The sequence below is a fragment of the Camellia sinensis genome, chromosome 11 (assembly GCF_055761805.1).
Source record: "Camellia sinensis isolate YWXY chromosome 11, ASM5576180v1, whole genome shotgun sequence".
Taxonomy (NCBI): Eukaryota; Viridiplantae; Streptophyta; class Magnoliopsida; order Ericales; family Theaceae; genus Camellia; species Camellia sinensis.
In genome coordinates this window covers 162,583,936-162,611,203 of record NC_138971.1, presented here as the reverse complement: position 1 = coordinate 162,611,203, position 27,268 = coordinate 162,583,936, and the positions used below count along the sequence as shown (strand labels likewise).

The 27,268-nt window shown below is 33.7% G+C and overlaps 1 protein-coding gene across 1 annotated transcript; it reads right to left on the bottom strand.

The window, feature by feature from the left end:
* Window positions 1–5,830: 5,830 nt before the first annotated feature.
* On the bottom strand, window positions 5,831–10,049 carry LOC114320761 (uncharacterized). Its single transcript, XM_082895984.1, has 5 exons — window positions 9,604–10,049; window positions 8,769–8,999; window positions 7,122–7,186; window positions 6,955–7,005; window positions 5,831–6,160 (listed from the first exon to the last, which is right to left on the bottom strand). The coding sequence occupies exons 1-4, from the start codon at window positions 9,700–9,702 to the stop codon at window positions 6,975–6,977; spliced, it is 426 nt and encodes a 141-aa protein (XP_082752110.1). The 5' UTR covers window positions 9,703–10,049; the 3' UTR covers window positions 5,831–6,160; window positions 6,955–6,974.
* Window positions 10,050–27,268: the final 17,219 nt, after the last annotated feature.

The window sequence follows — 27,268 nt, the reverse complement described above, 5'->3', positions numbered from 1 at the left end:
TTTTAAAGAACAAAATAAAAAGTATTTTCTTGAAATTTTTTTAATAGAATTTTGAAAGCAGTTTTGAAAAGAGTTTTGAGTTATGTATTTAGTTATTACTTTTGAAAATAATTTTTGCATTGAGTTTTGAGTTATGTGTTTTGTTACGATTTGAGTGTGGAGTTGTGTTTTGAGTTTAAAATATTTATAAAACAAAATAAAATATTGAAATAAAAATTAAATAATTAAAATAAAAATAAAATTTTCTTAAACATTTTAAAAAAATATAAATTCAAAAAATTTCAAAATACAACTCAAAACTCAAAATATAATTCAAAACTCTTTTCAAAATTCAAAATTTAAAAACACTTTTCAATATTATTTTCAAAATTTATAACCAAACAAATTTATCTTTTCAAAACTCAACTCATAATTCCATATTTAAATTTCAACTTTGCACTCAAATCATAATTTTAAAATCAAAGGAAACCGTGATTTTTGGGTTGTGTTTACTTTATGAATTTAGAGGACTTAAGCATTATTATCCTCTATTATAGTACACTTTTCTATCTTTTATTTTTTTTGAGTCATGTGATCTTTTTATAATTTTGTACATTTTTTTTAAAAAAATGAAAAAGTATATTTATTTAGATCATCACAAACAATAAAAAAGAAAAATATAAATGAAATGTGAATTTAATATAATTATATTTTGGAGGAGGATTCCCTCCAATCCATTTGGACTGGAGGGTGTTGTTTGGGTCTGTAGGACCCACCACGGGCTCCATTTTGATGATCCTAACTGGTAGGGGTGTTCGCGGATCGGTTTTGTGCGGTTTGCGGTTCAGTTTTGACCCGCTCGCATCTATGCGATTTGGGAAAAAGTCAACCCGCAACCGCCCGCAGTGCGGTTTGCGGTTTATGCGGATAGGGTTTGCAAATGTGCGGGCGGTTGCGGGCGGTTTGCGGTTTACACTTTTTTCTTTAAAAATTAATTTTCAAGTTTTTTTTTTCCCAACGAATTTAGGCATCAGATTCATTTTATATATTTGTGATAATAATTTTTTGATGAGTTTATAAATAAAAATTGAATATCAATGCATTAAATGAAAGTACCCAAAACAAAGAGACCCTACACTAGCATTTTTGCCATGAAAAAAATGTATATCAATGCATTAAAGGTTGTACTCAATTAGAATTGCCAGTTCAGTAATCAATAATCAAACTATAACTTCCATTGACCATTAGAAGGAAAATTTTATTAGGAAAAAGTGGATGAATCACCAATGAAAATCATATAAAAAACCAAGTTTAGGACTTGATAATTCTACGGCATTAAGAAAGTTGAGAAATACTTAAAAATAAGGATCCTAGTGTCATAGAGAATATAATGGTGCTCCTGTAAAAGTTACAAAGTTGGTATATAAAAAATAATAATAATAACAATAATAATAATTAAAGTGCGGGCGGTTTTTGCGGGTTGCGGGTTTAAACCGCGACCCGCCCGCAACCCGCAAATTTGTCATATTTCAAACCGCATCCGCTCGCATTATGTTTGCGAAACCGCCCATTTATATGCGGATTGGGCGGATTGGGCGGTTTGAGCGGTTCAGATAAACCGTTGCCCACCCCTACTAACTGGTTATTTTGTCAAATATTTCGTATTTTGTTCACAAAAAAATTAGATCGATCCAATAACAATAACTTGTTCATTTTTTCTATAAAAAAATAGACAACAATTGTATTTTTAAAAATAAACCATATTTTTTTTAGTGACAAATGTAATAAATTTAATAAGTTACAGTTATCGAATTAACCTAATTTTTTTTGTAGACGAAATATATGAAACGCCTAACAATATAAACCGTTCAAATCATTGAAATAAAACCAGTGATGAGCCCTACAGATCTAAACAACATCCTCCAAATCCACCTTATATGTTACACGTTTTTTATTTTCCTTTCTAAAACTCTCTTCCACATATATTAACTAAACATAGCCTTGATAATGTGCTCTCAATAAATGTGAAAAAACAATTTTATTTCCCTCTATGTAGATAAAAAAAAAATTACGAAAAAAGAAAAAAAAAAAAAAGGTATACTTTCTTGAAAGGAGACATAATGTAAGAAAATTTTAATTTTTTTTAATGAAAGTTATGATTATAGGGCTTTGTAAGAAAGTTTTAGTTGTTTATAGCAAAAATTAGGAAAAATTACTCATAAATTTCATTTGAAGAAATATTAGTCCATTTAGTCATACATGTTTTTTTATAAACTAATTAGTCTTTTTTATTTGTAGTATGTATTATTGATTTGATTTAGTAATATTAGAACTTACTTGTTTGTCCTTATTTGATATTTGGTTTTGATGTTTTTTTGAGATTTAGATGTCTGTAAGTAAGGTATAATTTAACATTTCCATCTTTTTACGAATTTCATGGAATGATTTTGGGGATTGTTGATGGTATCTATTTGGTGTTACATTATTGATGTTATCCTCCCACTAACATTGCAAAAGATCCAAACAATCATAACAATATCAAATAAAAACAATGCGTCGGTTACATTATATACATGCACAACATCACATTTGCAATCACTGGTAACCCTCACACTCGCGGAAATAATAACATTGCAAGAGACCCAACCAATCATAAAAACATTAACTAAAACACCATGCGTCTGTCAGATTACGTAGATGCACAACATCACAATTGGTGTCACTAGTAACCCCTAAAACCGCAATGTTAACAACATCACTTAAAACCTCACATTACGCACCATTTAAACAACATTCCATTTCAAATATTGACCTTGATGTCGTATTGTTCCACAAACAACTAAAGTAACATCGAAGACACCCATACCTATTATCATGGCCCCCATACCTATTATTTAGGCCCACTCTGCTTCACTTCTGTAAATTTGCTAGAAGGATTTTTGGATTTTCTAGGATTTTGAAGGGATTCTGTAATGTTATTTGGGGAATAAAGAATGTTAGGTGCAACGTTTCCAAATCCAACGTCTAACTCACACAAAATGAGGATCAACACTGCAACATTTACAAGGAAATGTTGAAGTTCCAAATTTTGAGCTTCCGTTTTGTTCTCAATGGAGGGAAAAGGAAAAAATTGCTATAGGATGCTTTTGGGCATTTTGGTAACTACAACATCATCTAAACACACAATTTACCCCTCCAAATAGTCAACCCACGCGTTACACTCGTAGGTGAAGTGTAAATAATATTGACTTGGGACCTTTCTATTTATAAAATAAATTGCAAGATTATATGATTCAAACTATCTAAACTTGAAATTTATTGGTATTTTTTTCCCAAAAATTATAAACATAGTGCGTTATACCATCTTGTGCCAAGAGTTATAGATGACAACTTTATTATAAATATTTCTCAAATGAAAATAATGAATTAATTTGGTAAAAAAAATTACGATATATTATTATATTTGTTATAAAATATTATGATGATATTATGTTTGTTATGGTAGAATGTATATAATATATAACTTTTTAAGGACATAGACAGTAGCATCTCGAAAAAATTATAACTATATATATAAACACAAATTGTAAGGGTACTTTTGATATACTACCTACATGTAACATGTTCAATATAATAGTAATTCAAGTCTCATTGGTGTATTTTCCCAACGACACACATGACACTTTTACTATTATGGCCGATTTTAGTTAGTAGGTTAAAATTTAATTTTTTATTTTTTTTTAAAATATAAAAAAAATAGAGAAATTATATAAGTTAAAAAGTCAAAATATCAAAATATTTACTTTTAATTGTGTTGTCAAAATAGGTCTATATATTCAATAATATTAAGATGGTCAATTAGTTTATCATTACTTTATCATTCTACATGTTAACACTAGATTGATTTAATAAATTTTACCAATAATTTTTATAAGTAAATATTGACACAAAATAAGTAAACAGAACGAAAGTGGAAGACTTGTCAATCATGAATGTAAGAACATCTCCCCTGGCAAGTTATTAGAACTGTTATTATCATAATTTGACAGCAATTTACAAAAATATTACTCTAATGGCAAGTTATGGTTGGTGTTATACTTGTCAACTCATAAGAAAAACCTTCATTCCTCCCAGTAAAATATTCCTCCCTCCATCATTTCTTCCATTTTTGCAAAACGAAAATTGAAAACTCGTATGTGTGAGACGTACATCAATTTCTGTGAAAAAATTGCAAAAATAATATCTCGCAATTGGAGCACTACTACTATAATTCTATCATTTTCTATTATTCATCCCCATAAATTACTCACAAACATACTCTGTAAAAAAAAAGATCTGTGATTCGTGAAGCGTGGACAGTGTATTTTCGCGTCAGGTGTGGTCCTCCGGGGTCATTAGTCCTTCTTCGCTCTTGATGACACGTGTCGGATTAAGAGAAACTATTCCACCTCCGGCCCCTACCCTCCGTCCACACTGCATCCCTACCTCTCCTAAGAACAAACCAACTCCTAGTGACCATTATCGTAGCCAAAACTTTATTACACCTAATATTTAAATGCAAAATGTTTTTGGACCTCTATCGTAGCCAAAACTTTATTACACCTAATATTTAAATGCAAAATGTTTGGACCTCATAAAAGAGGATTTCACGACTCTCACTGATATATTGATTATTGATGTGTTTAAATTTTTTTATAGAATTGTATCTAATAGTGATATAAATAGTTCAAATTATTTTAAAAATTGTGAAAATTATGTTTTGTGGGGATTTCTATCGTTATTGATAAAGTTTTGGATAGAAAATAGTTTTTTTTTTTGTTAGACGGAATGAATTAAGAGTTATGTATGGATAAAATAACAATGATCATTGTTGATGTTTTAAACAATTATAATAAGTTCTATAAATTAATATATGGATAAAATCACACTGATCATTGCTAATTTTTTTACGAAAATGTTTAAGGTTAAAAAAAAAAAAAAAAAAATTCTACTGATGTAATATGATACATGTCAATTTTTGATTTGTCACATATAGGTCTTATATCTCTTGTCATATCATTATGAATAAATTTAAGAATTTAAATTGTGATTTATATATATTTATAATCAAATGGAGGCACTACAAAAAAATTGACTTTTTGCGACGGTAAAATACCGTCGCTAATACTCGTAATGCCGTCGCTAATACTTTTTGCGACGACAAAATGACTTTTTGCGACGGCAAGAGGAGGGTCGCAACTGCAGGGATTGCAAAAGAGTTTTTGCGACGGTAAGTGCCGTCGCTAATGTTTTGCGACGGCATTTTTACCTTTTTGCGACGGCACCGTGCAGTCGCTAATAACGTTTGAAATTTCTTAACTTTTTTGCGACGGTCCTATTTTACCGTCGCTAAAAATGTTATTTGAGACGGCAAAAAATACCGTCGCTAATAGTCTTTTTTTTAAAAAAACACTATTTTTTGCGACGGTGTGTGCCGTCGCAGAAAGTATAAAAAATATGAAATTTTTTATTTTTTGCGACTGTTAATGCCGTCGCAAAAAATATTAAAAAAATAATAAAATTTTTATTTTAAATAATAAAATTTCTATTTTTTGTGACAGTATAATGTCGTCGCAAAAAGTAAAACCTATAACAAAATTAATAAAAATATTAAAATTTTCTATTTTTTTCCTCTAAGAGCTGATTATTTACATTCCATTCACAAAAACATCATAACATAAAATAAAAATAAAAATTGATCAAACCATCAAATTCAATATTTTACAAAGAATAATTAAACTGTACATGTTCATAAAAGCATATTTAAATTATAAAATTCACCCAAATCCTAAAAAAAAATAAAATAATAAAATAAAATCTAAAATTCAGCATTATTTTCCATTATTTAAAAAGGCCTACAATGAGAACTTTCGGTTTTGGAGATTATAGGGCAGCCCAAATCCAAGCATTCAAAACAAACAATAAGTCTTTCGAAAGGGAAAAATATAAACATGTAGAAGATATTGCATTAGACAAATTGATTTCAACTGCTCCAGTGACGTCTTCCAAGTAGAAATGGCCATCCTCTAACTGAGATATAATGCCCATGACCCATCCTCTAAAGAAGGAAGACAAGAACCTTTTAGATGAACAGCCAGTAGAAACAACAGCAGTGCTTTTCCCGAAAAAACCAACATCAAGTCTGTTGAAAAATGCATAAGCACCAAATCAGTTCCATAGAAAAGGTTTCAGTGTGGACACAATTATGGCTCTACTGTTAACTACCAGGTACATAAAACTTGAAAAAAGGGCAAGGGCTCAGTATGCGTTGCCTTTGGGTTCCAATATGTAACAATATCTCATTCCTACAGTCATGTTTTACGCACTCAAGCGTCATGCAGCTTATTTCACAAATTTCCACTGGGTTACGTAATTAATGTCGATGCTAGTTTATGTAAAGGTTAATTAAAGAATTGACCTCTAAGAGTAACTGAAATGGTGGCTAATAAAAATTGATAGCAAAGACATGAGTTATATAAGAAAATTTTGATAGGGAATATATGAAATGATAGAACCACAGTTATCCCTGCAAGACTACCTAGAACCAACACAAAATTACTTTTGCCTTCTATGCTATATAGGCTTTTTCACACCACCATTTCCGTGTTTAAAAGAAGAGATGACCACTTTTAAGTAGACAGAAGGGATAGACAGTTACCTAAATTGGGTCTGGAATTGCATATATGTGAACAGACAGTTACCTAAATTGCTTTCATAATTGGATTTTAATGTGCAATTTGGTGTTTCATAAATCAAAATGGGTTGGCCCAGGCAGTATTGGGATGGAGAATAAATAGGTTTTTTAACGGACAAACAAACAAATAAATAGGTTTTTTATTACTCGAATTCATTACCAAATTCGTTATATTATTATCAATTTTAATGATATCATACACATGCCACACAGACACAGAAATCAGAGAAATGAATGGTTACCTCAAGGTGGAACTTGTACTTTATACCAAAGGGGCTTGAAGATTTAAATTTCTGAACCCAAAAACAGAAATAATCCCTAATTGTCAGATAGTGTCTCCAATGGTAAAATGAAAATGATAATGACTAATACCCCAAAGATCTACATGTATGAGGCAAAAAAAAATTACCTTCTCAGAAAATTCTTCATCAAAACGTATCCAGTAAACACTATTACGAAAAACCAGTCCTTCGGCTGCATACTCACAGAGAAAATCACATCAACCAGAAATTGAAAAAACTGGTGTAACTTGCCAACAGTTTCAACACTCGTATTCTAAAAATCAAGTAAAGATCTTTTGGTTCACACATGCATATTATCTTGTTCAGAAAACAAAAAGTTCATAATGATTAGGCCTTTTTTAAATTAATCAAATTACTTGGCATCAAAAAATTGAAGGGAGAAGACAATCGATGATTATGAGTGACAGGTCACCTCATATTAAATTGGAAAACGAATTACAGTAGCTGGTCAGATTTTTTTTTTTTTTGATCTGTCAACATATTTTCAAGAATAAAGCTGTCTTATGCATGTTAAGAAGAAGAGGATGTCTACAAGAATAAACATGTTAAATAACATGTTAAATAAATAAACAAAAATGAAGAAGAAGAGGATGTTTACAAGAGACAAACACTCTTATGTAAGAAAGCTGCCTTAATCAGTGTATCACATCCAAAATCATCACAAAACTACAGATTCATTTTGAAGAAACAAATATATAGGACTCTAGGCAAATACTTCAATAAGAAAATCCAACAAAAAAGACAACACCTAAATATTTATAGTTTTTCTACTTCATGAAGGCTATACAAATTGACCATAAGAAAAACACGGGAAGAAAAAAAAGAGTGCATCGAAAGAAAAAATTCATCCAAAATCATCCTCTATATAAGAAAACTCCTTTGACTAAGGAAGTATACAACCATGTGACCCCCAACATCTAGCAAAATAAAAGGCCTCACTGAAGGCACAAATGTATTAAAATATCAAAACGGTGACATTACCTTCATTGTCAATCTCATTCATCAGCCATTAACAATGTCGAGGTCCCAGCATATTCTCAATTTAAGGGGGTGCAAAGTCATAAACCTGAAGGAGAATTTTTCGAATTCCAACAAGTGATGTTTCATCAGAATTACGCCATCCCACACATATGCATTCCCGCAAAGTTATTTCTACCATCTCTCAGGCAATTACAATTATCCGACATAGGATCATTATTTCACTTCCTTTTCTCTTGGCAATCATTATTCAATTTTTTAAAAAAAAGAAAAGAGAAAAAAGAAAATCCAAACATTAAGGCCTTGTTTAGTTTGCTTTTGAGAACAAAACATCAAATCATCCCAAACTCCCATACTCCAAAACTATTTCCAAAATATACAACCAAACAAATCAAAAAAAATTCTAAACTCTCCCCAAAATCTTTTTTAAAAATTTATCTACCAAAACCAAACCAAACACACCGTAAAACTCCAAGAAGATTGCCTTCAAAAATTCCTTTTGAGAAGTAACATTTGGACAAAGGGTTTTTTTAATTTTATTTTGATTTTTGAGAAGAGAGACCAAATTCTTTGTCTCAATTGGAAAAAGGGTTCCCCCCCCCCTTTTGATAAGTAACATTTGTAATGTCACATCTAGAACATTAAAACCCCTAAAAAAGAAACAAGAAACTATGTTCACTTTTCTGATAGAATTTTTAAACCAAAACTACTGATGGAATGCCCCAAAAGAACTAAAAAATGAAAATGAATAACTACGAGGAGAGATCTTGACATACCACATTCTGCTCATAAATCAAACGCAATGCATCTCCAGCACTAACAGAATTGTGAGATTCTATTGTCTTGATCGTAAAGTTTGGTTGACCGAACCACTTGGAATTATTTAAATAATCAATCACTTGCCTGGAATGAGCACAGCAAAAGACAAAAACTTCTTCAACACCAGCTGATTCAAGCCATGCTAAGGTGTAATCAATCATAGGGATGTTGAGCAATGGTAATAGTACCTTCAATGGCAAAAATTGTATGTCAATGAAGAATTGGCATTATAAGAAAGATTACCATCAGCAGGAATAAACAAGTCCAAAAGAATGCATTGTTAATACCACATGTCAATCTAATCAACCATAGGGGTGTCCACAAATGCAAATGGTACCTTCAACACGGAAAAACAGTCAAGTAACGCAATAATTGTCGCCACAAAATGATAAAAGTTTTTAAACATGAATTGCAATATTCAAAAAAGTCAAGTAAAAATAAGTGAAATTTCACCATAATATGAGCGCCACCATGAAAATAAATAGCTTAAAATTCTTGAATAAATTTGCCACACATAAATTTAAGCAATACCAGCATAATTAGCAACAGTAACCAATTCTTCAATTATTTAAGAAATAATGTTGGAAAATTCTACAAACCCATTACTTACTACAATTTTTCTATTCATTAAAAGACCTAAAAGAAAATTGATTAAATCAGAGCTCAACATCACTATCCAAAAATTACAATCACAATCACAATGGTATAGTAATAGTTCAACATAACTCTGCATATACAGATATACATACATGCATATATATATGTATATGTAGAGAGGGAGAGAGAGATTACTTTGGGGGCGTTCGAGGGTGATGGGGCGGAACTTCTGGGCGAAGCTATCGGCCAAGAGGACGGCCTGTAAGGGTGCTCGAGCCAACTCTTCTTCTGCATCTTCAGAAACCCTACTTGCTCCCTTCTTCTGTACCATTGCTGTGCTAGCTTCTTCTTCTTCGATGTATCTTGAGATGAAGTGAGAGAGAGACTGATGAGATGAGAGAGAGAGAGAGAGAGAGAGAGAAGCTTACCTATGAGATCGATCGGTGCAATGAGAGAGTGAGGTCGATCGGTGAGGAGTCGATCTTGCGAGTTTGATCGGTGTGGAGTCGATCTGTGCAGATGAAAATGAGTGTGAGAAAGAGACTGATGAGATGAGATGAAATGAGAGGAATGAGAGAGCTGTGTGCATATTAGGGTTTTTTTTGGGGATTTTTGGTTGAGGGGGAAAAACCAGCGGGAATGGAAAAGGGGGAAGGGATTAGGGATTTTTGACATTGGGGATTTTGGGTTTGGGGTAGGAGAACCCGAGTGGGAATGGAAAAGGGGGGGGAGAATGATTTTTTTTTTTTTTTTTTTGGCAACGGAAGAATTGTTAAAAAAACTATTTTTTATTAAAATAAATTTTTTTTATAGTTGATGAATTTTATTTTTTTTTACATTTAGTAAGGTTGAAAATTTATTTGTTTCATATTTATTTTAATGAATAAATTTTTTTTTTTTTATTTGGTAGAAGTAGGGATAATATTTTCCATTAAAATAAAGTTAATTTTTTGTGGTCAATCATTTTTTTGTGACTCATTTTTTTTTTATACTAAAAATCAAGAACTAATTTTTTATGGTAGAGAATAGAAATGGCAGTAGTGGTGAAAGTGGTGGATAAGAGGTGATAGTGGTGGTGGTAGTGATGGTGAATGAGATAAGTGGTGAAGTTGTGGTAGTGGTAGAGGAGATAGAATAGCGGTGGTAGATGAGAGGTAATGGTAGTAGTAGTGGTGGTAGTGGAGTGGTAGCGATGATGGTAGTAATGATAGTTGTAGAGATGGAGTGACAACAGTGGTAGTAATGGAATGGCATTTGCAGTAGTGGTGAATATGGTAGAGAAGATGGGTGGTGAGAGAGAGATAAGTGAGAGACAGACACAGAAAGAGAGAAAGAGACATAGAGAGAAGAGAGACAGATAGACAAACAGACAGAGAGAGAATAGTGATGAGTGAGAGAGAGAAAGAGAAGAGAGAAAGGAAGATGAAAAAATAGATGAAAAGATATAGACAAAGAGAGAAAGAGCGAAAAGAGATAAATGAGAAAGAGACAGAGAGAGATGAGCGAGAGAGATAAAGAGAAGAGAGAGAAGACAGATGAGAGAGATAGAGAGAAGAGATATGAGCGAGAGACAACGAGAGAAAGAGAGAACAGAGAGACAGAGACAGACAGACAGATAAACAGAGAAGAGTGATGAGTTAGAGAGAGAAAGAGAGAAAAAAATAGAGAGTGAGAGACAGAAAAAGAGACAGAGAGAGAAGAGAGATGAACGAGAGAGATAGAAAGAAGAGAGATGAACGAAAGAGACAGAGAGAGAAAAGAGATGAGAGAAGAGATAGATAAATAGAGAATATGAGAAGGAGAGAGTGAGCAAGGCGAACATAATGAGGGAGAAATAGACAAATAGACAAGCATAGAGAGAGAGATGAGTGATGAGTGAGAGAGAGTGAGAGTGAGAGAGAGACAAAGAGAAAGAGATAGACAGAAAAAGAGACAGAGAGAGAAAGAGAGAGAGAGAGAAAGATAGAAGGAGAGATAGAAAATGAGAGAGAAACAAGAGATGAGCGAAAGATAGACAAAAAGATAGAGAAATAAGGCGAAAAGAGATGAGCGAGAGAGAGACACAGAAAAAGAGAGAGACATAGAGAGAAGAGAGACAGATAGACAAACAGACAGAGAGAGAATAGTGATGAGTGAGAGAGAGAAAGAGAAGAGAGAAAGGAAGATGAAAAAATGGATGAAAAGATATAGACAAAGAGAGAAAGAGCGAAAAGAGATAAATGAGAAAGAGACAGAGAGAGATGAGCGAGAGAGATAAAGAGAAGAGAGATGAGTGAGAGAGGCAGAGAGAGAAGACAGATGAGAGAGATAGAGAGAAGAGATATGAGCGAGAGACAACGAGAGAAAGAGAGAGACAGAGACAGACAGACAGACAAACAGAGAAGAGTGATGAGTTAGAGAGAGAGAGAGAGAGACAAAGAGAGAAACAGATAGAGAGTGAGAGACAGAAAAAGAGACAGAGAGAGAAAAGAGATGAACGAGAGAGATAGAGAGATAGAGAGATGAATGAAAGAGACAGAGACAGAAAAGAGATGAGAGAAAAGATAGATAAATCGAGGAGAAGCTCAATAAATAGAGAATATGAGACGGAGAGAGTGAGCAAGACGAATATAATGAGGGAGAAATACACAAATAGACAAGCATACAGAGAGAGAGATGAGTGATGAGTGAGAGAGAGTGAGAGTGAGAGAGAGACAGAGAGAGAGAGATAAACAGAAAAAGAGACAGAGAGAGAGAGAGAGAGAATGAGAGATAGAAAAAGAGAGAGAAACAAGAGATGAGCGAAAGATAGACAAAAAGAGAGAAATAGAGCGAAAAAGAGATGAACAAGAGAGGGACACAGAAAAAGAGAGATGGGCGAGAGAGATAGAGAGAGATATAAATAAGAGAGAGAGAAAAAAAAATAAATGAGAGAGATAGAGAGAAGAAAGATGAGCGAGAGAGATAAAGAGAGAAGACATAAGAGATAGAGAGAAGAAAGATATGCGAGAGACACAGAGAGAAAATGAGAGAGATACACAGACAGACAGAAAAAGAAGAGCGATGAGTGAAAGAGATAAAGAGAACAGAGAGAGATAAATACAGAGAGACAGGAAGATGAAAAAATGAAAGAAAAGAGATGTTATATTAAAAGAGTAAGACAACATCGTTTTTTTTTATTTTTTTTGTGACAGAAAAATACCATTGAATTTATTCAAACTATTTTGTGACTGTATATATATGAAGCTGTCTCAAAACCACAATCACTATGTTAGGTTAGAGTTTTTCAAAAACTCTTTTGAGAAAATTATACTTTCTTATTTTCCGTATTATATTATTTTTACTGAATTTTTTTAATATTTAATTTTTTTAATTTTTAGACACACCTAACATAAATACACCTAAAAAGTAAAAAAATCTTTTAAAAATTCACTAAATACCAAAAATACAAAAGAAATACAATAATTCAATACATTTTTTTTTTATATTTGTATGTATTTATTAATTTTTAAAAATATTTTTTCATAATTTTTTTTTTTTAGATACATTTAAGTAAAGTGCATCTAAAAAAAATATTTAAAAATTTAAAAATATTCACTTTAAAAAAAAAACCACAAAAGTGACTTTTTGCGACGGTAAAAAATACCGTCTCAAAAAACAGAGTATTTGCGACGGTAAAAAATGCCGTCTCAAAAAACAGAGTATTTGCGACGGTAGAAAAATACCGTCGCAAAAAAAGAGAGTATTTGCGACGGCAGAAAATACCGTCGCAAATACTCTCTTTTTTTGCGACGGTATTTTTCTACCGTCGCAAATACTCTGTTTTTTGAGACGGCATTTTTTACCGTCGCAAATACTCTGTTTTTTGGGACGGTATTTTTTACCGTCACAAAAAGTCACTTTTTGCGACGGCAAGTGTACCGTCGCAAATAGTTCCGTCTTTTAAGCCCCATTTTCTTGTAGTGAGGTACAGTTTGGCCCAAAAGTTATAAGATTTGAATACTTTTTTACGCGGAATACACATACGCTTCCCGTAAGAGGGTGTCATATGTGTGGGTTTTACTTTTTATACGAGTGTTTTTGTATATTATATATACAAAATTTCTGTGAATGCAAGGCTATTGTTACAAGATACATGTAAGGTAGAGTAATGTTAGGGATGATGAAAAAATATTATGAAAATGATCATAAAAGATTTTTCATCGTTATATTACACATACAATAAAATATTACACACTAATCAAAAGATGAAAAAATTTTATGAAATATTTTATGATATATATATATATATATATTTTTATAATTCCTAATATTATGCAGTAAAGTAAGAAGGCTAAATATATTTGAAGACTAATATGAAAAAGTCCTCAATACCCTCATGAGCGAAAATTAAGGGCGTGGGGGATATATGGGAAGAAATTAAGGGAGTCCTATTCAATACTTTATTTTAATTTTAATTTTCAAGATGGCGTCTTATCCAGTACATTAATTAAGTAGTTATTAAGTATAATTTTAAAATATTAAAAAAAATCCTCATTCCAAAATTCTGAATGAGAGATTAATATTAAGTATTTATCAGAATTCAAACCAAAATAAATGTAATAATAAATGGGAAAGATTATGGTAGACATCTCTCAAAGGATGTGTATTATATGCACTTATAATTACTAAAAAAAATGATATAATTTTATATTTTTAAAGTCATAACTAAAAAAAAATCATAACAAAGCACAAAAAAATCATAAGCAAATATCTCAAAATAATATCACAACTAAAAAAAAATAAAATTAAAAAAAAAATTGAAATAACTAAATATGTATATGATATGAATTGTGTATAGGTGTGTATAATAGGTTGCTTGTTGATATTTGTGGCTTTTGGTTAGAGATTTTAGTAGGCCTTTTAGTATGTTCAGGGACTGTGTTGGTGTATTGTTGTGTCAGTTTTTCTTTTCCCTCCTCTTTTGTTGACTTTTTTACCAACTCTCTTCGCTTGAGTTGTGATCTTTTTTGGAATTTTGCTCTTACCTTCCTTCTATTGATATAACCTCATATTTTTTTGATATGTTTTATTATTAATAAAATTTATTTTACTGATAAAAAAAAAAAAAAAAAAAAAGTATATATAACAGAATTTCCCTAACTATGAGTGAAGTAAATGTTGAATATATCATATAACAAGTATTTCATACCTTATTGTTTTTTTTTATCTTAATCTTAAATAAAAAATAAATTGGGAAGTTACCTCCTATGTTTTTGCCATTTGGTGCCTGTTGATTTCATTTCAAACTCGTAAGTACTCTTTAAAGTACTACTATTGATGGGGATAGTTTCTATTGGCTAATAGTGATTTTGTTGTGTCATTTGGTTTATTGTTTGTGTGTATTAGTTTGTCATTTGTATGGAAAAGGTGCATTGTTTGCGCGTATTAGTTTGTCATTTGTAAGGATGTGGGGAAATATTTTGAGGATGGTGTCACCTGGCTAAGATGCCTTTCAGATGTCGATTGAGGTGCTACATGGATGGATTATGCTTGTTATATGAATTGTGGGATTACATAGAACAAATAAATTTATATTTTATATTTGCATTGTAGATTACAATAACATACTCGAAATTACAAATAGGCAAACAGAAATACATAAATAAAATAGCAACAGAAGGCAAATTGAAACCTGCACTAAACAGTGTCCTTAAAACAAATTCACCGCTTCACCGGTTGGGTGTTAGAGGTTATTCGACGTCTGTCTATCAGGATACGACGGTTGGACTAGCTACGCAATGCACCGACTGAATAATTTCGGTGAATAAAACTTTGCAGCACTCTCTCATAGGAAGAATATAATGTAAACTGAAAGAAACTTTTGACAGGAAGAGCAACAAATTTTCTAGTGAGAAAATTGAAGGAAAAATGTCTCATTTTATACACATGGAGGAGGAGAGATGAGGAGCCTCCTGTAGCAAATGCAGGAATTAAATATGAGAATTAATATGCAAAACTGATGAACAAATGCTGCATAACTGATGGATAAACCATCACCATTATAGAGGAGTTTCAAATTATTATACACATGTGATGTGTATAATTCTGCAGCCCACAAACCTGGCTTGGATCAAAAAGATTAATATGGGTGGACCAAGCCCAACCTCCACATTTAATCCATTCTAGTAAGTCTCAAGCCTCAAGCCCAAGTCCAAGCCCAAGATCCACGGTTCACAGACCCGGACCCAGCCCGGTCCGGGCGGACGGGCAGCGTGTACGCATGATAATTTTTGCATAACCAACTTGGACCATAGTCTTGGCCCAAATCCATCCTTGAAACATCCATAACTCTCTTCCTTCAGAAAATTTGGATGCCCTAAAAGGCTTACACCCTAAGGCAAAAAATGAGATTTAAATACCCATTAATGCTCTCCTTTACAATCACTATGGGATACAAGGTTTTACACATTTCCCAACACCTCTTGCATGAGGCCAACTTAATGAGTCAACTTCTCATTCAAACCTTAATGGTTTTTGGTCATTCTTTTTGTAGTGTAAAGATCTCACTACAAAGAATCTAAACTCACTTTACTCCACCTCAATTAAGGATTAACACCCACTTCAATATTGCATTAAAGTCATCAAAAAATCATCATTTTTCTAACAATCCCCCACATGAATAAAAATTGATTGAATAACAACAAACGGACAATGCTTAACAACAAAGGCTCGAAGAGAGTGCAACGGAATAACCCCGGCATCGGAAAAGGTAGCTTTTGGTTTTGAACCCCTCCTAGTGAAGTCTATCGAATTACTAGTTGTCCAGTGAACACGAGATCTTGAACTGTTCTGTCGTTTATGTAAACCAAGACAACAGACTTCATACAGGAATTACTCCAACCATCGTTCTGTTCTCACTGTTGTGTTCGGTTTGGCCCTGGAACACTAGCTTGGTTCTGTGAGTAGTTTAAGGAATTAGGCCATGTCAATTCTTATAGAAGCGGCCCCACTTCACATTCACATAGGTGACTCTACTTAAATATCATGTTATACTAAGCTCAACAACTTAACACATTAAAGTCATTAAAAGCTCAGCTTAACCTCTACACTTGCAGTTATCACTGATAAAAGGAATGGCTAGAGGTTTAACCTCCTTAGTGCCATACCACCATTACACGCAATTAGGTTGTCCCATTGAACCTAGATTTTGGGATCTCCAGTTAACTAGGTTGGGTTTCCATTCCGGTAATACCTTACACTAAAGGCCTTAACCTCATTCCTTCCGATGACTTCTCTACTAACACTTGATTTAACCCTTTGGTTAGCGGATCCGCAATGCTGTCCTGAGACTTTACACAGTCTAAAGTAACAACTTCGTTCGAGAGTAGTTGTCGTATGGAATTATGTCTATGACGAATATGTTTAGACTTTCCATTATACATATTACTCTATGCCTGCCCAATCACGGATTGGCTGTCAGAATGAATACAAATGGCTGACACAGGTCTGGACCAACGTGGAATATCCTCAACGAACTAGCGACGCCATTCAGCTTCTTCAGTTTTTTTTTTATCTAAAGCAATAAACTCAGATTCCATCTTTGATCTCGATATACACGTTTACTTGGAAGATTTTCAAAACACAGCTGCCCCTCTGAGGGTAAACACATAACCACTAGTGGATTTAAACTCTTTTATATTAGATATCCAACTATCGTCACTATACCCTTCTAGTACCGTTGGGTATCTGGTATAATGCAGCCTATAACCCTGGGTGTATCATAGATAACCTAACACCCGCATAATGCCCCTCCAATGAGTAGCATTTGGATTATTCGTGTATCTACTAAGCCTGCTAACAGAGTAAGCTATATCCGGCCTTTATAGCTCATCAGATATATCAAACTTCCAATGACCCGAGAATTTTCTAGCTAAGAGACACTCTCACCATTATTCTTGGTCAAGTGTAGACTCACGTCTACCGGTGTCCTAGACACACCTGTATCTGATTTACCAAATTACTCAAGTATCTTCTCAACATAGTAAGACTGAGAAAGTACAATACCACTAGATGTTCTGGTAATCTTAATATTTAGAATAACATTTGTAAGACCCATATTTTTCATGTCAAACTTGGAGTTTAACCATCTCTTGGTAGTTCAAATCATTTCATCATTACTACCAATAATGAGTATGTCATCTACATATAGACACAAAATGACATAACCTCTGTTAGTGTCTTTAACATATACGCACTTGTCACACTCATTGATTCTGAACCCATTTGACAACATAGCATTTTCAAACTTCTCATGCCATTATTTAGGTGCTTGCTTCAAACCATACAATGATTTGACAAGCTTACAGATTTTCTTTTTTTATCGTGGAGCTAAAAACCCCTCGGGTTGCTCCATGTAGATTTTTTTATCTAAATCTCTATTTAAGAAAGCTATCTTTACATCCGTCTGATGTATCTGCAGACCATGTAAAGTTGTTATCTCAATCACCATGCGAATGGATATAATCCTTGCCACAAGTGAATGCATATCAAAGTAATCCAGGCCTTCTCGCTGCCTGTATCCTTTGATAACTAGTTTAGTTTTATACTTATCAATTAACCCATCAGCTTTCATCTTTCTTTTAAAGATCTACTTACTCCCCAAGGCCTTACTGCCTGGAGGTAGATCAACCAACTCCTAGGTATGGTTCTGCAAGATGGAGTCAATCTCACTCTTAATTGTTTCTTTCCATAAAGGACTTTTAGGTAAAGTCACAGTTTCATGGAATATTCGAGGTTCTCCCTCTAACATATAAGTCAAGAAGTCCAGACCAAAAGACTTTGCAGTCCTAGCCCTCTTACTCCTTCTTGGCTCATTTACATCCTCAGCTTGATCATGAACTTGATCATCTAAGTGATCATCTTTTTGACTAGCTATGTGATCGTTGTCACCTTCAACCTTTTTCATGGAACTCTGAATCTTTTCTTGGAGATGACACGGAAATACATTTTCAAAGAAAGATGCATTTCTTGATTCCATGATAGTATTCTTGTGTATATCTGGAATAACAGACCTATACACAAGAAATCGATATGCACTGTTATTATGTACATATCCAATGAATACACAATCCACTAACTTCGGTCTTATCCAAACCCGTTTGGGTGTAGGCACCGCCACTTTTGCAACACACTCCCACATTCGTAAGAATTTATAAGAAAGCTTGAAGCCTTTCCATAACTCATACAGGGTCTTATCCACCTTCTTTTGGGGTACTTTATTTAGAATGTAATTCGCGGAGAGAATTGCTTCACCCTATATGTTTTGTGGCAATCCAGAACTTATCAACATTGCATTCATCATTTCCTTTAGCGTCCTATTATTCTGCTCAACAATCCCATTTGATTGAGGAGAATAAGGTGTCGTGGTTTGGTGGATAATCCCGGATTGAGCACAAATCTCAATAAACGGTGATTCATACTCACTACCACGGTCACTTCTTAAAGCCTTAATCTTGCAGCCTAATTGATTCTCAACTTCATTCTTATAAAGAACAAACTTGTCAATAGCCTCATCTTTGCTTTTGAGTAAACACATGTAACAATACTTTGTGCAATCATTAACAAAAGTGATAAAGTACTTATTGCCACCACGTGATTGTATAAACTTTATGTTACACACATCATTATGCACTAAGTCCAACGGCTTGGAACTTCTTTCAATAAAATGAAATGAAGATCTTGTCAACTTCGCTTCAACACAAGTTTCACACTTGTGTTTTGGATTAATCTTAAAAGATGATATGTGATCTAACTTGATTAATCTACATAAAGATTCAAAGTTCATATGTCCTAGTTTACTATGCCACAAATTGGAAGACTCAAGCATGTAAGCAGAAGAAGATGTATCTTTATTCATCTTTGAGATAACAGTCATTATATTGAGTTTAAACATATCTCCCAACATATAACCCTTACCCACATACACTTCATTCTTGATTAGAACGACCTTGGACCTTGTCGAACTCAAAGACCATGTGAAAATCATGTTTGTTGAGAAGAGACTCCGAGACAAGATTCTTACGAATGTTAGGAATATATAAGACTTCGTTCAAGGTCAGCTCCTTTTCTAAGGTCAACTTCAGGACCACCTTTTCTTTCCCCTCAACAATTGAGGTAGCAGAATTCTCATAAACAACTTCTCGCCGTTTGTAACTGGCTCGAAAGTTATAAACAGTTTCTTTTCGAAGTAGATGTGGTGTGTAGCCCCAGTATCAATCCATCATTCTCTTGCGTTTGAATCCACTATATTCACCTCATAGACAATGGCAGACAAGTGCATGTCATCCTCATCATGGGAGTGCTCTTGCATATTTTTCATGTGCGCACGGGGTTTGGTTTTGTATGGCTTCTTCTGCTTGCGAGAGTCACTAGCCCGATGCCCCTCGCTACCACAATTGTATCACTTCCCTAAGAATCGATAACCAGGTTCCTGTGACTTATATGCTGGTTTCTTTCCAACACTATCCCTTGGCCTTACCTTTAAACCCTTGTTCATAGGGGGCTTCTTCCTCACCCTAGAAAATTTGCCATGCTCAATGACATTGGCCTTCATAGAGGAGATGCTCTCTCTTTTCTTTCTATTATCCTCCTCAATTTAGAGTCGGACAATCAGGCCTTCAACTGACATTTCCTTGTGCTTGTGCTTCAAGTTGTCATGACCCGAAGACGCCCCTATGGATTAAGGTCATAACCAGCCAGTAATCAAGGGATTACCTGCGGCCTCAAACCAAACAAAACGTATTTCATCAGAGTTAAGGGGCCAAACGGAAGCAAACTTACAAATTGTCCATAAAGTCGTGCTTACATGGCACATCAAAAAAACTCATATCAGCATTCATTAATAACTCACACCAAAAAGAAAATCAACTTAAAGTGTTATACACACACAGGATCATTCAAGTCTTAGTTAGCCTAACCAAAACTTATATACAAAGGTAATCCAACATTTCGCCAACACAACGAGATTACAACAAGAGATCAAAAGAAGCAAAAGTAAGTCTCATACGTGAGACATTTGGGCTGACTCTCCAAAACTGGACCTTTCTCATGGACTTCACCGGGGCTGGGTTTGGACATCTTTTTGCTCACCTACATACACATGAATGAGTGTGAGCAAAAGCCCAGTGAATAATATCAAATAGAGAAGGTACGCAATTGAGATTCACATATACCAAATGGCCTTGGGCCCATGTAGAATTCTATTAAGTGCATTATTTTGGTACATTAGGCGATTCAAGCCCGAACATATCAAACGGCCCCTGGCCCACTTTGTTCTTTGACAAACAGCCTTGAGCCCAATTCATTCATGTATATCAAGTGACCTTTGGCCCAATCAATTGTATCCAATGGCCTTTGGCCCATTCATTCATTCATTCATTCATGTCAAACGGCCTTCGGTCCATTTGTTCATTCATGTCAAACAGTCTCCAACCCAATCATTCATGTCAAACGGCCTTTGGCCCAACCATTCATGTCAAACAGCCTTCGGCCCAATCATTCATATCAAACGGCCTTTGGCCCAACCATGTGGCATAACAAATATTTGTCCACAATTCAAATTAACAAGCTTATGAGACTTATAAGGAATAAACAATAGGACAAATAGCATACTTCAAATCATCTTTACTAAGATATTACTCAGAGTGTTCTGCCGGTGGATTTGCCCTAGAGCTCGACCCTACACCTTACATAACATATGTGGGTCACAATCAATTCAATCTGTTCTTAATTCATACATCCCTCTTAGGCTTCTTTCTTATTCTTTTAATTCATTCATATTACTCAATGCATGCCTAAGAGTACTTAGAAGCGAAAGAGAATGGAAAATGAAACACAGAACACCTTTACAAATTTTATGAAACAGGGGTCCTCGGTCGAGCGTGGGTTTCGCCGCTCGAGCGGACCCTGATGGTTTGCAAAAATACTGGTTACCTCATTTCTACGCTCGAGCGTGAATTCAGACGCTCGAGCTGAATGTCGCACTACATGGCTCCCCGCTTGAGCGTGAATACCCCCGCTCGAGTGAACACCAAAGTTTGCAAAAGTGTTGGGAACCAACATTTCACGCTCGAGCGGCGCTTTCCCCGCTCGAGCGGACATGCCGATTTCTGGAAATTTCAACAAGCTACTAGAAGTTCAATCTTGCATTCAAACCCATGTATCTTGCATATTATGACTCAAACTTCACATACACATTTACTAACATGATACAACACCAAATTTATCACATTATGAAGCTCAAATCTTATGAATTAATTACATGCATGCCCAAATTACACCAAACTCATTTCCAGCATGACAAATTCAAGTATTCAAAACTCATACTCTTATGAATTGTACATGCATGTGAGATATAGCTCCTATTCTCAATTTACATGATGTAGAGATGACCAAAAACATGTATGTCAATCAAAATTCAACATGGATCATGTATTTCAAGCTCAAACATACGAATTCATAGCAATTCTATGCATGCATGTACATATAAGCTTTAAATCCTTCAATTTCATTTCAATTTATGGTCTTGATCACTATCAAACCTTGAATTCACAAAACTACATACTTAAGCTCATAAATCTTTGCTTAATTTCTCACATAGGAGCTTCAATTCTCACAAATGGTAGTCAAACCTTGAGCCTAGCCTTCCAATTTCACAAACTTTGAGCCAAATACACAATTCTCTTTCTTCTCTCTCTAGAGTCGGCCTCTCATTTTCTCTTTAGAGTGTAACTTCAATTTTGAGTTCAACAAAAATGAGAAAGATGAGTGTATATTGGCCTATTTATAGGCTCTCTTAATCACATTTGATTATAGCTAATTAATAGCACTTAATTAATCGATCTGAATCTAATTTTTTGGATCCGAATAAATTTGCAATTAAATTTTACCGTAGACTTTAAAAATTATGCCAATCACAATGGCGTAGTCAATTTTGGCTTTTGTGGCCGATAAGGCCTTCAATTTAAATTCTAGAGCAGCTAAATCAAACAGATTTTCCTACGGTGAACAGATGGAAATTCAAAACCACATATATTCATATAAATGACACTCAAAATCATATCAAACATATAATCACAATCACGATTAAGATTAAGATTAATTAGCATAATACGGACTAGAGTTATCACATAAGTAGTTCTTGAAGTCCTTCCAACTATTGGGAAGTTTCTCAATGATTACAACAACTTGGAATGACTCGTTCAAAAGCATCTTCTCAGCTTGAATTTCATGCAAGATCACTTGGAACTCTTTGACTTGGCTTATCACAGTTTTTGAATCTATCATTTTAAAGTCTAGGAAGTGTCCAACGACAAATTTCTTTGCCTCGGCATCCTCAGTCCTATATTCTTGTCGAGAGATTTCCATAACTCCGTTGCTGAGCTCTTGGCACAAAACACACTGCAGAGTGAGTCTACCAAGCTGTTGAACACATAGTTCTTGCAAAGATAATCTGTCTGCTTCCGTGTGTCAAACGTTATGACCTTCCACCTGTCTGGCTCATTCTCTGCCACGACTGAAGGATCCTCGCTCAAAACCTTTGCAAAGTTCAGCGTGGTCAAGTAGAACAACATCTGTTGCTGCCATCTCTTGAAGTTTACCCTAGTAAATTTCTCTTGGTGCTCATGGTGACTGAGCGGTCCTCCTGGAACCGCCGGAGTAACACTAGGGTTGACCATAGAGGTCACAGTAGTAGGGGTTGGGAAGCCAGTTGTCCCGATGTTCAGATCTCTACCAACATTAGCAGTAGCAGTAGCAGTAGTATCGGTGACAGTTTCTATTTTTGAAAAATACAACATAACATCACTTTCTGTGTTTCCAGAAATTAAAGTTAATGCTAGAAAATCCCACAGTTAGAAAGTTAATTCAAAACTAGTCTCACCACTAAACCTAGAATCGAACATGGTTAAGAATGTTCCTAAGAAGACTGGAGGGGTCACATCGATCCCACTTAAAACCCAGTTAACCTTTTGACAAAACTTTCAAGAGCATGTTGACTCCTAATCCGTAAGAAACAATTTTTAGAATTAAGTTTTCCGAGGGAAAAATTATGTTAAAATAAACCAAGGTTCGACACTTACAACCAATTTAAAAATTGCTAACAAAATACGAGCAAATAAAATGCTTTTACATATTGGTAAAAATTATACCAAAATCTCAAGCAAAACAAGTGCGTCAATTATATAGTTCAAATAATTCCTTTCCACGCTTAGGTATTCCTGTAAAAAAGGTTAGTAGAAAACTACAACAGAATACAAAACAAATAATCTAAAGAAACTGAAACCATCTAGAAAATTAATAAAAAAATTAACTAATTAAAATACTAGGTGAGTTACAACAATAAATCTTAAGAGTTACAAAATAAACCTATATCCCTAAGAATTAAATTAAAAAATTTAATAGCCATGAGTTATGAATGAAATTAATTCACAATAACATACAACAAATAACTCCAAATAAATAAATTAAATTCAAAATTTAATTCACCCAAATATATTACAAACCTTATAACTCTAAATATTAAATTAACATTAATTTGCAAGAGTTATATGAAATTATTACAAAATATTTATGTTCATAAATTTAGACAAATTACAAAGCTTTATAACTCTAAATACTACAATTGACAATTTAATAGGCAAGAATTATATAAAAAAATTTCAATACAATGATCATGTAATACACATGTAAATGATTCTAGCAATTAACAGGCAAGGAATTCTATTACACTAAAAATTTAGAAATAGACTCATTCAAATAATTGTAGACTAATAAGCATGTAAAATTTAAATCAATCACTTACGAGCATGCAAATAATTTTTAAAATTCTAGAACATAATTAGCATGCAACTTTAACCCAAAAACTCTAAGACACAATAACCTTGGGAATTATATGAGTATTTCTAGTAGTTAACAAGTGAACAACCCATATAAATAATTCTAAACATAATAAGCATGTAACGAAACCAATTAAAATCCAGACAGTATTGAACATGCAAATTATGTTATGAAATTATAAAATAAAGAAGCATCCAAATCATGGTAGGAAATAAAAACCACGCTCATGAAATTATATTACAACAATCAATATACAAATATTAATAGAGATCTAGAAAGAAAATATTCTAATTAAAATAACATTGCAAATATTGATTTACAAGAAAACAGTGGACTATTTCCCATACACTAATCATAGCACTAAAGGAATGAAACTAAATTTGATAAGAGACAACTACTATGCAACGCAGTTTCAACATTAGACTGCTATTTTTATTTATTTATTTATTATTATTCGAACCCAAAGCATGCAACAGTAGCCTTTCATCAATAAAACACATATTATTACTATGATGCACCAAATAACAAAGCAATAACAGCGTTACCAAACCACTTCTGGACATAAGCATCGGTTATTTTCAGAGATAAAATAGAAGGGATTGGTAGTAAGAGAATTGATAGTGAAGAGATTGATAGTGAGAAATTATTAAATTAATTTTATATAAAATAATAAAACAAATAAAAATATATAAAAATTAAACATTAATATTTAAAAAAAAATTCCCAATATAAAAAAAAATAAAAAATAAAAATTTCTAATCCCCTCACTATTTTTCTAATACCAGCTCTACCTCCTCATATGAATCCCCCTTCCAAGGGTATTAGTAATACCAAGGTATTAGTAGTCCCAAGACCATCTCTCAAAACAAACAAGGTATTAGTAATACCAAGGTATTAATAGTCTCAATCTCCTTCCTATAACCCCAAACAAACGGGGCCTATGTTTATTATTATTATTACTAGTCATGCAACACAGTGTGGCTATCTACATGGTACAATTCTGATTGATACTCAAGAATTTCGACAGTAGAGAAAATTAATCTAGCAATTTATGATGAATATATTTGTCCAATTTCATGAAAAACATAGAGTCTGTTTTAAGTTTGTTGTATAAATTGTGGGATCACATAGAATAAATAAATTCATTAAATATTTGAATTATAGACTACAATAACATGCTCGAAATTACAAGTAAACAAACAGAAATACATAAATAAAATAACAACATAAGGCAAATCGAAACTTGCATCAGACAGTGTCTTTAAAACAGATTCATCGCCTCACCGGTTAGATGCTGGAGGTTGTTCGACGTCTCTCCCAAGATACGACGGTTGGACCAGCTACGCAATGCATCGACTAAATAGTTTCGGTGAATAGAACTTTGCAACACTCTCTCACAAGAAGAATATAATATAAACTGAAGGAAACTTTTGGCAGGAAGAGCAACAAATTTTCTGGTGAGAATACTGAAGGAGAAGGGTTTCCTTTTATACACATGGATGAGGAGAGAGGAGGAGCCTCCTGCAGCAAATATAGGAATTAATTCTGAGAATTAACATGCAAAACTGATGAACAAATGCTGGATAACTACAGATTTAAACTATCACCATTATAGAGGAGTTTCAAATTATTATACAAATGTGAATTGTGTATAATTCTGCAGCCCACAAACCTGGAGTGGACTCGCCTTTTTCTCGCGCCCCGCCTTTTAGAAAGGTTTGAAAAGAAGGCCTCACAGTTCGAACTCTCGCGGTTCTGAATCTAGTCTCACGAGTGCAATGTGAAACTGATAAATACCAAAGAGTCCAAATTCGGCAAATCTTTTTGAAAAATTGATTTTAAATCAAATAATGCAAAAATTGGATTACTTTGCTAGATATAGAGTCCCTACCTAAATGTTTTGTTTATGGGGAAATTTAGGACACCCTGGTTCTTGCCAAAGGCCACGTGTTCGTCATCACCAAAGTTGCCTCGCCTGGAGAACTTAGGTACGAGAGGGGAAGGCCCTGAAATGAGTACCCCTGTTCGCTCGATTAAAGATTGGCCTCTACTAATCATAATATGCTGTTTTATAAACATTATGTGTTCTTATTCTGATTATTAAACTAGCTTTATTATGTGATGTGCAAGGGCAAGTATAGACTAGTTGCAAGACTTGGAACAATTCAACTCATGTTTGTTTTTATGAAAATGGTTTGAATTTGCCATCCTCAAGTGGGCTTAAAGATGCAGAATTGCCACCAAACATAGTGGGCTTAAAACATGATTTGTCACAACAAAGTAGGCTTTAAAACTTATATTCGTTGAATCGTTCCAATTCAAACAACAAACCTTTATCCACAGGCATTCATGCAATATAGCATTTAAGCACATAGCCTCATGGAAAGCATATGAAACATGGCAGTATAACAATCACACTCATGCAAATATGCTAAAGCAGAAAGACTTACTGAGTACTCTAAGCCAAAACAAAAACTAGTTAGAAAAATGCATGATCCTAACTATGCAAGATACTAATGCAACACATGCAATATGCAATTTAATAGGCTCTGCTACTAATATGGCATATGAATCGATTTGAACAACATGCGATTAAACACATATTCAAAGAAGTATTGAAAGCGACAATGCAGTTTGAATGATGCGCCGAGTCTTGGTGCATGCAATACAAATGAATGGATGCAAACATGCGATGTGCTAATTGAAATATGTCCCCAATCTAACCATCAAAAGGGATTAAGAAAAAGGGAGAAAGACGTGGGGTTGGAAGACATACACACACATACGCACACTTATTACAACATTACGCCCTTGCGAAGAAGGGTCCGAATGAATAAGCTAACCAACCAGCTACGCTAATTAAGCTAACTAATTATTACAACAATTGAAACGAACTAACTAACTTATTCTAAGCTAATTAAATATTACAAACTGAATTAATTAGCTAAATATTTTACTAACTAATTACAAAGCAACTAGTCGAATTAATTATAACGTAGAGTAA

What these genes read in the sequence shown, in the direction of transcription:
- LOC114320761 (XM_082895984.1), bottom strand. Translation starts at nt 9,702, where the DNA reads ATGCAGAAGAAGAGTTGGCTCGAGCACCCTTACAGGCCGTCCTCTTGG. An exon ending in CACCCTCGAACGCCCCCAAA is followed by an intron (nt 9,000 to 9,603) that starts GTAATCTCTCTC and finishes TTGCCATTGAAG; the next exon opens with GTACTATTACCATTGCTCAA. An exon ending in ATGAAGAATTTTCTGAGAAG is followed by an intron (nt 7,006 to 7,121) that starts GTAATTTTTTTT and finishes TTTTGGGTTCAG; the next exon opens with AAATTTAAATCTTCAAGCCC.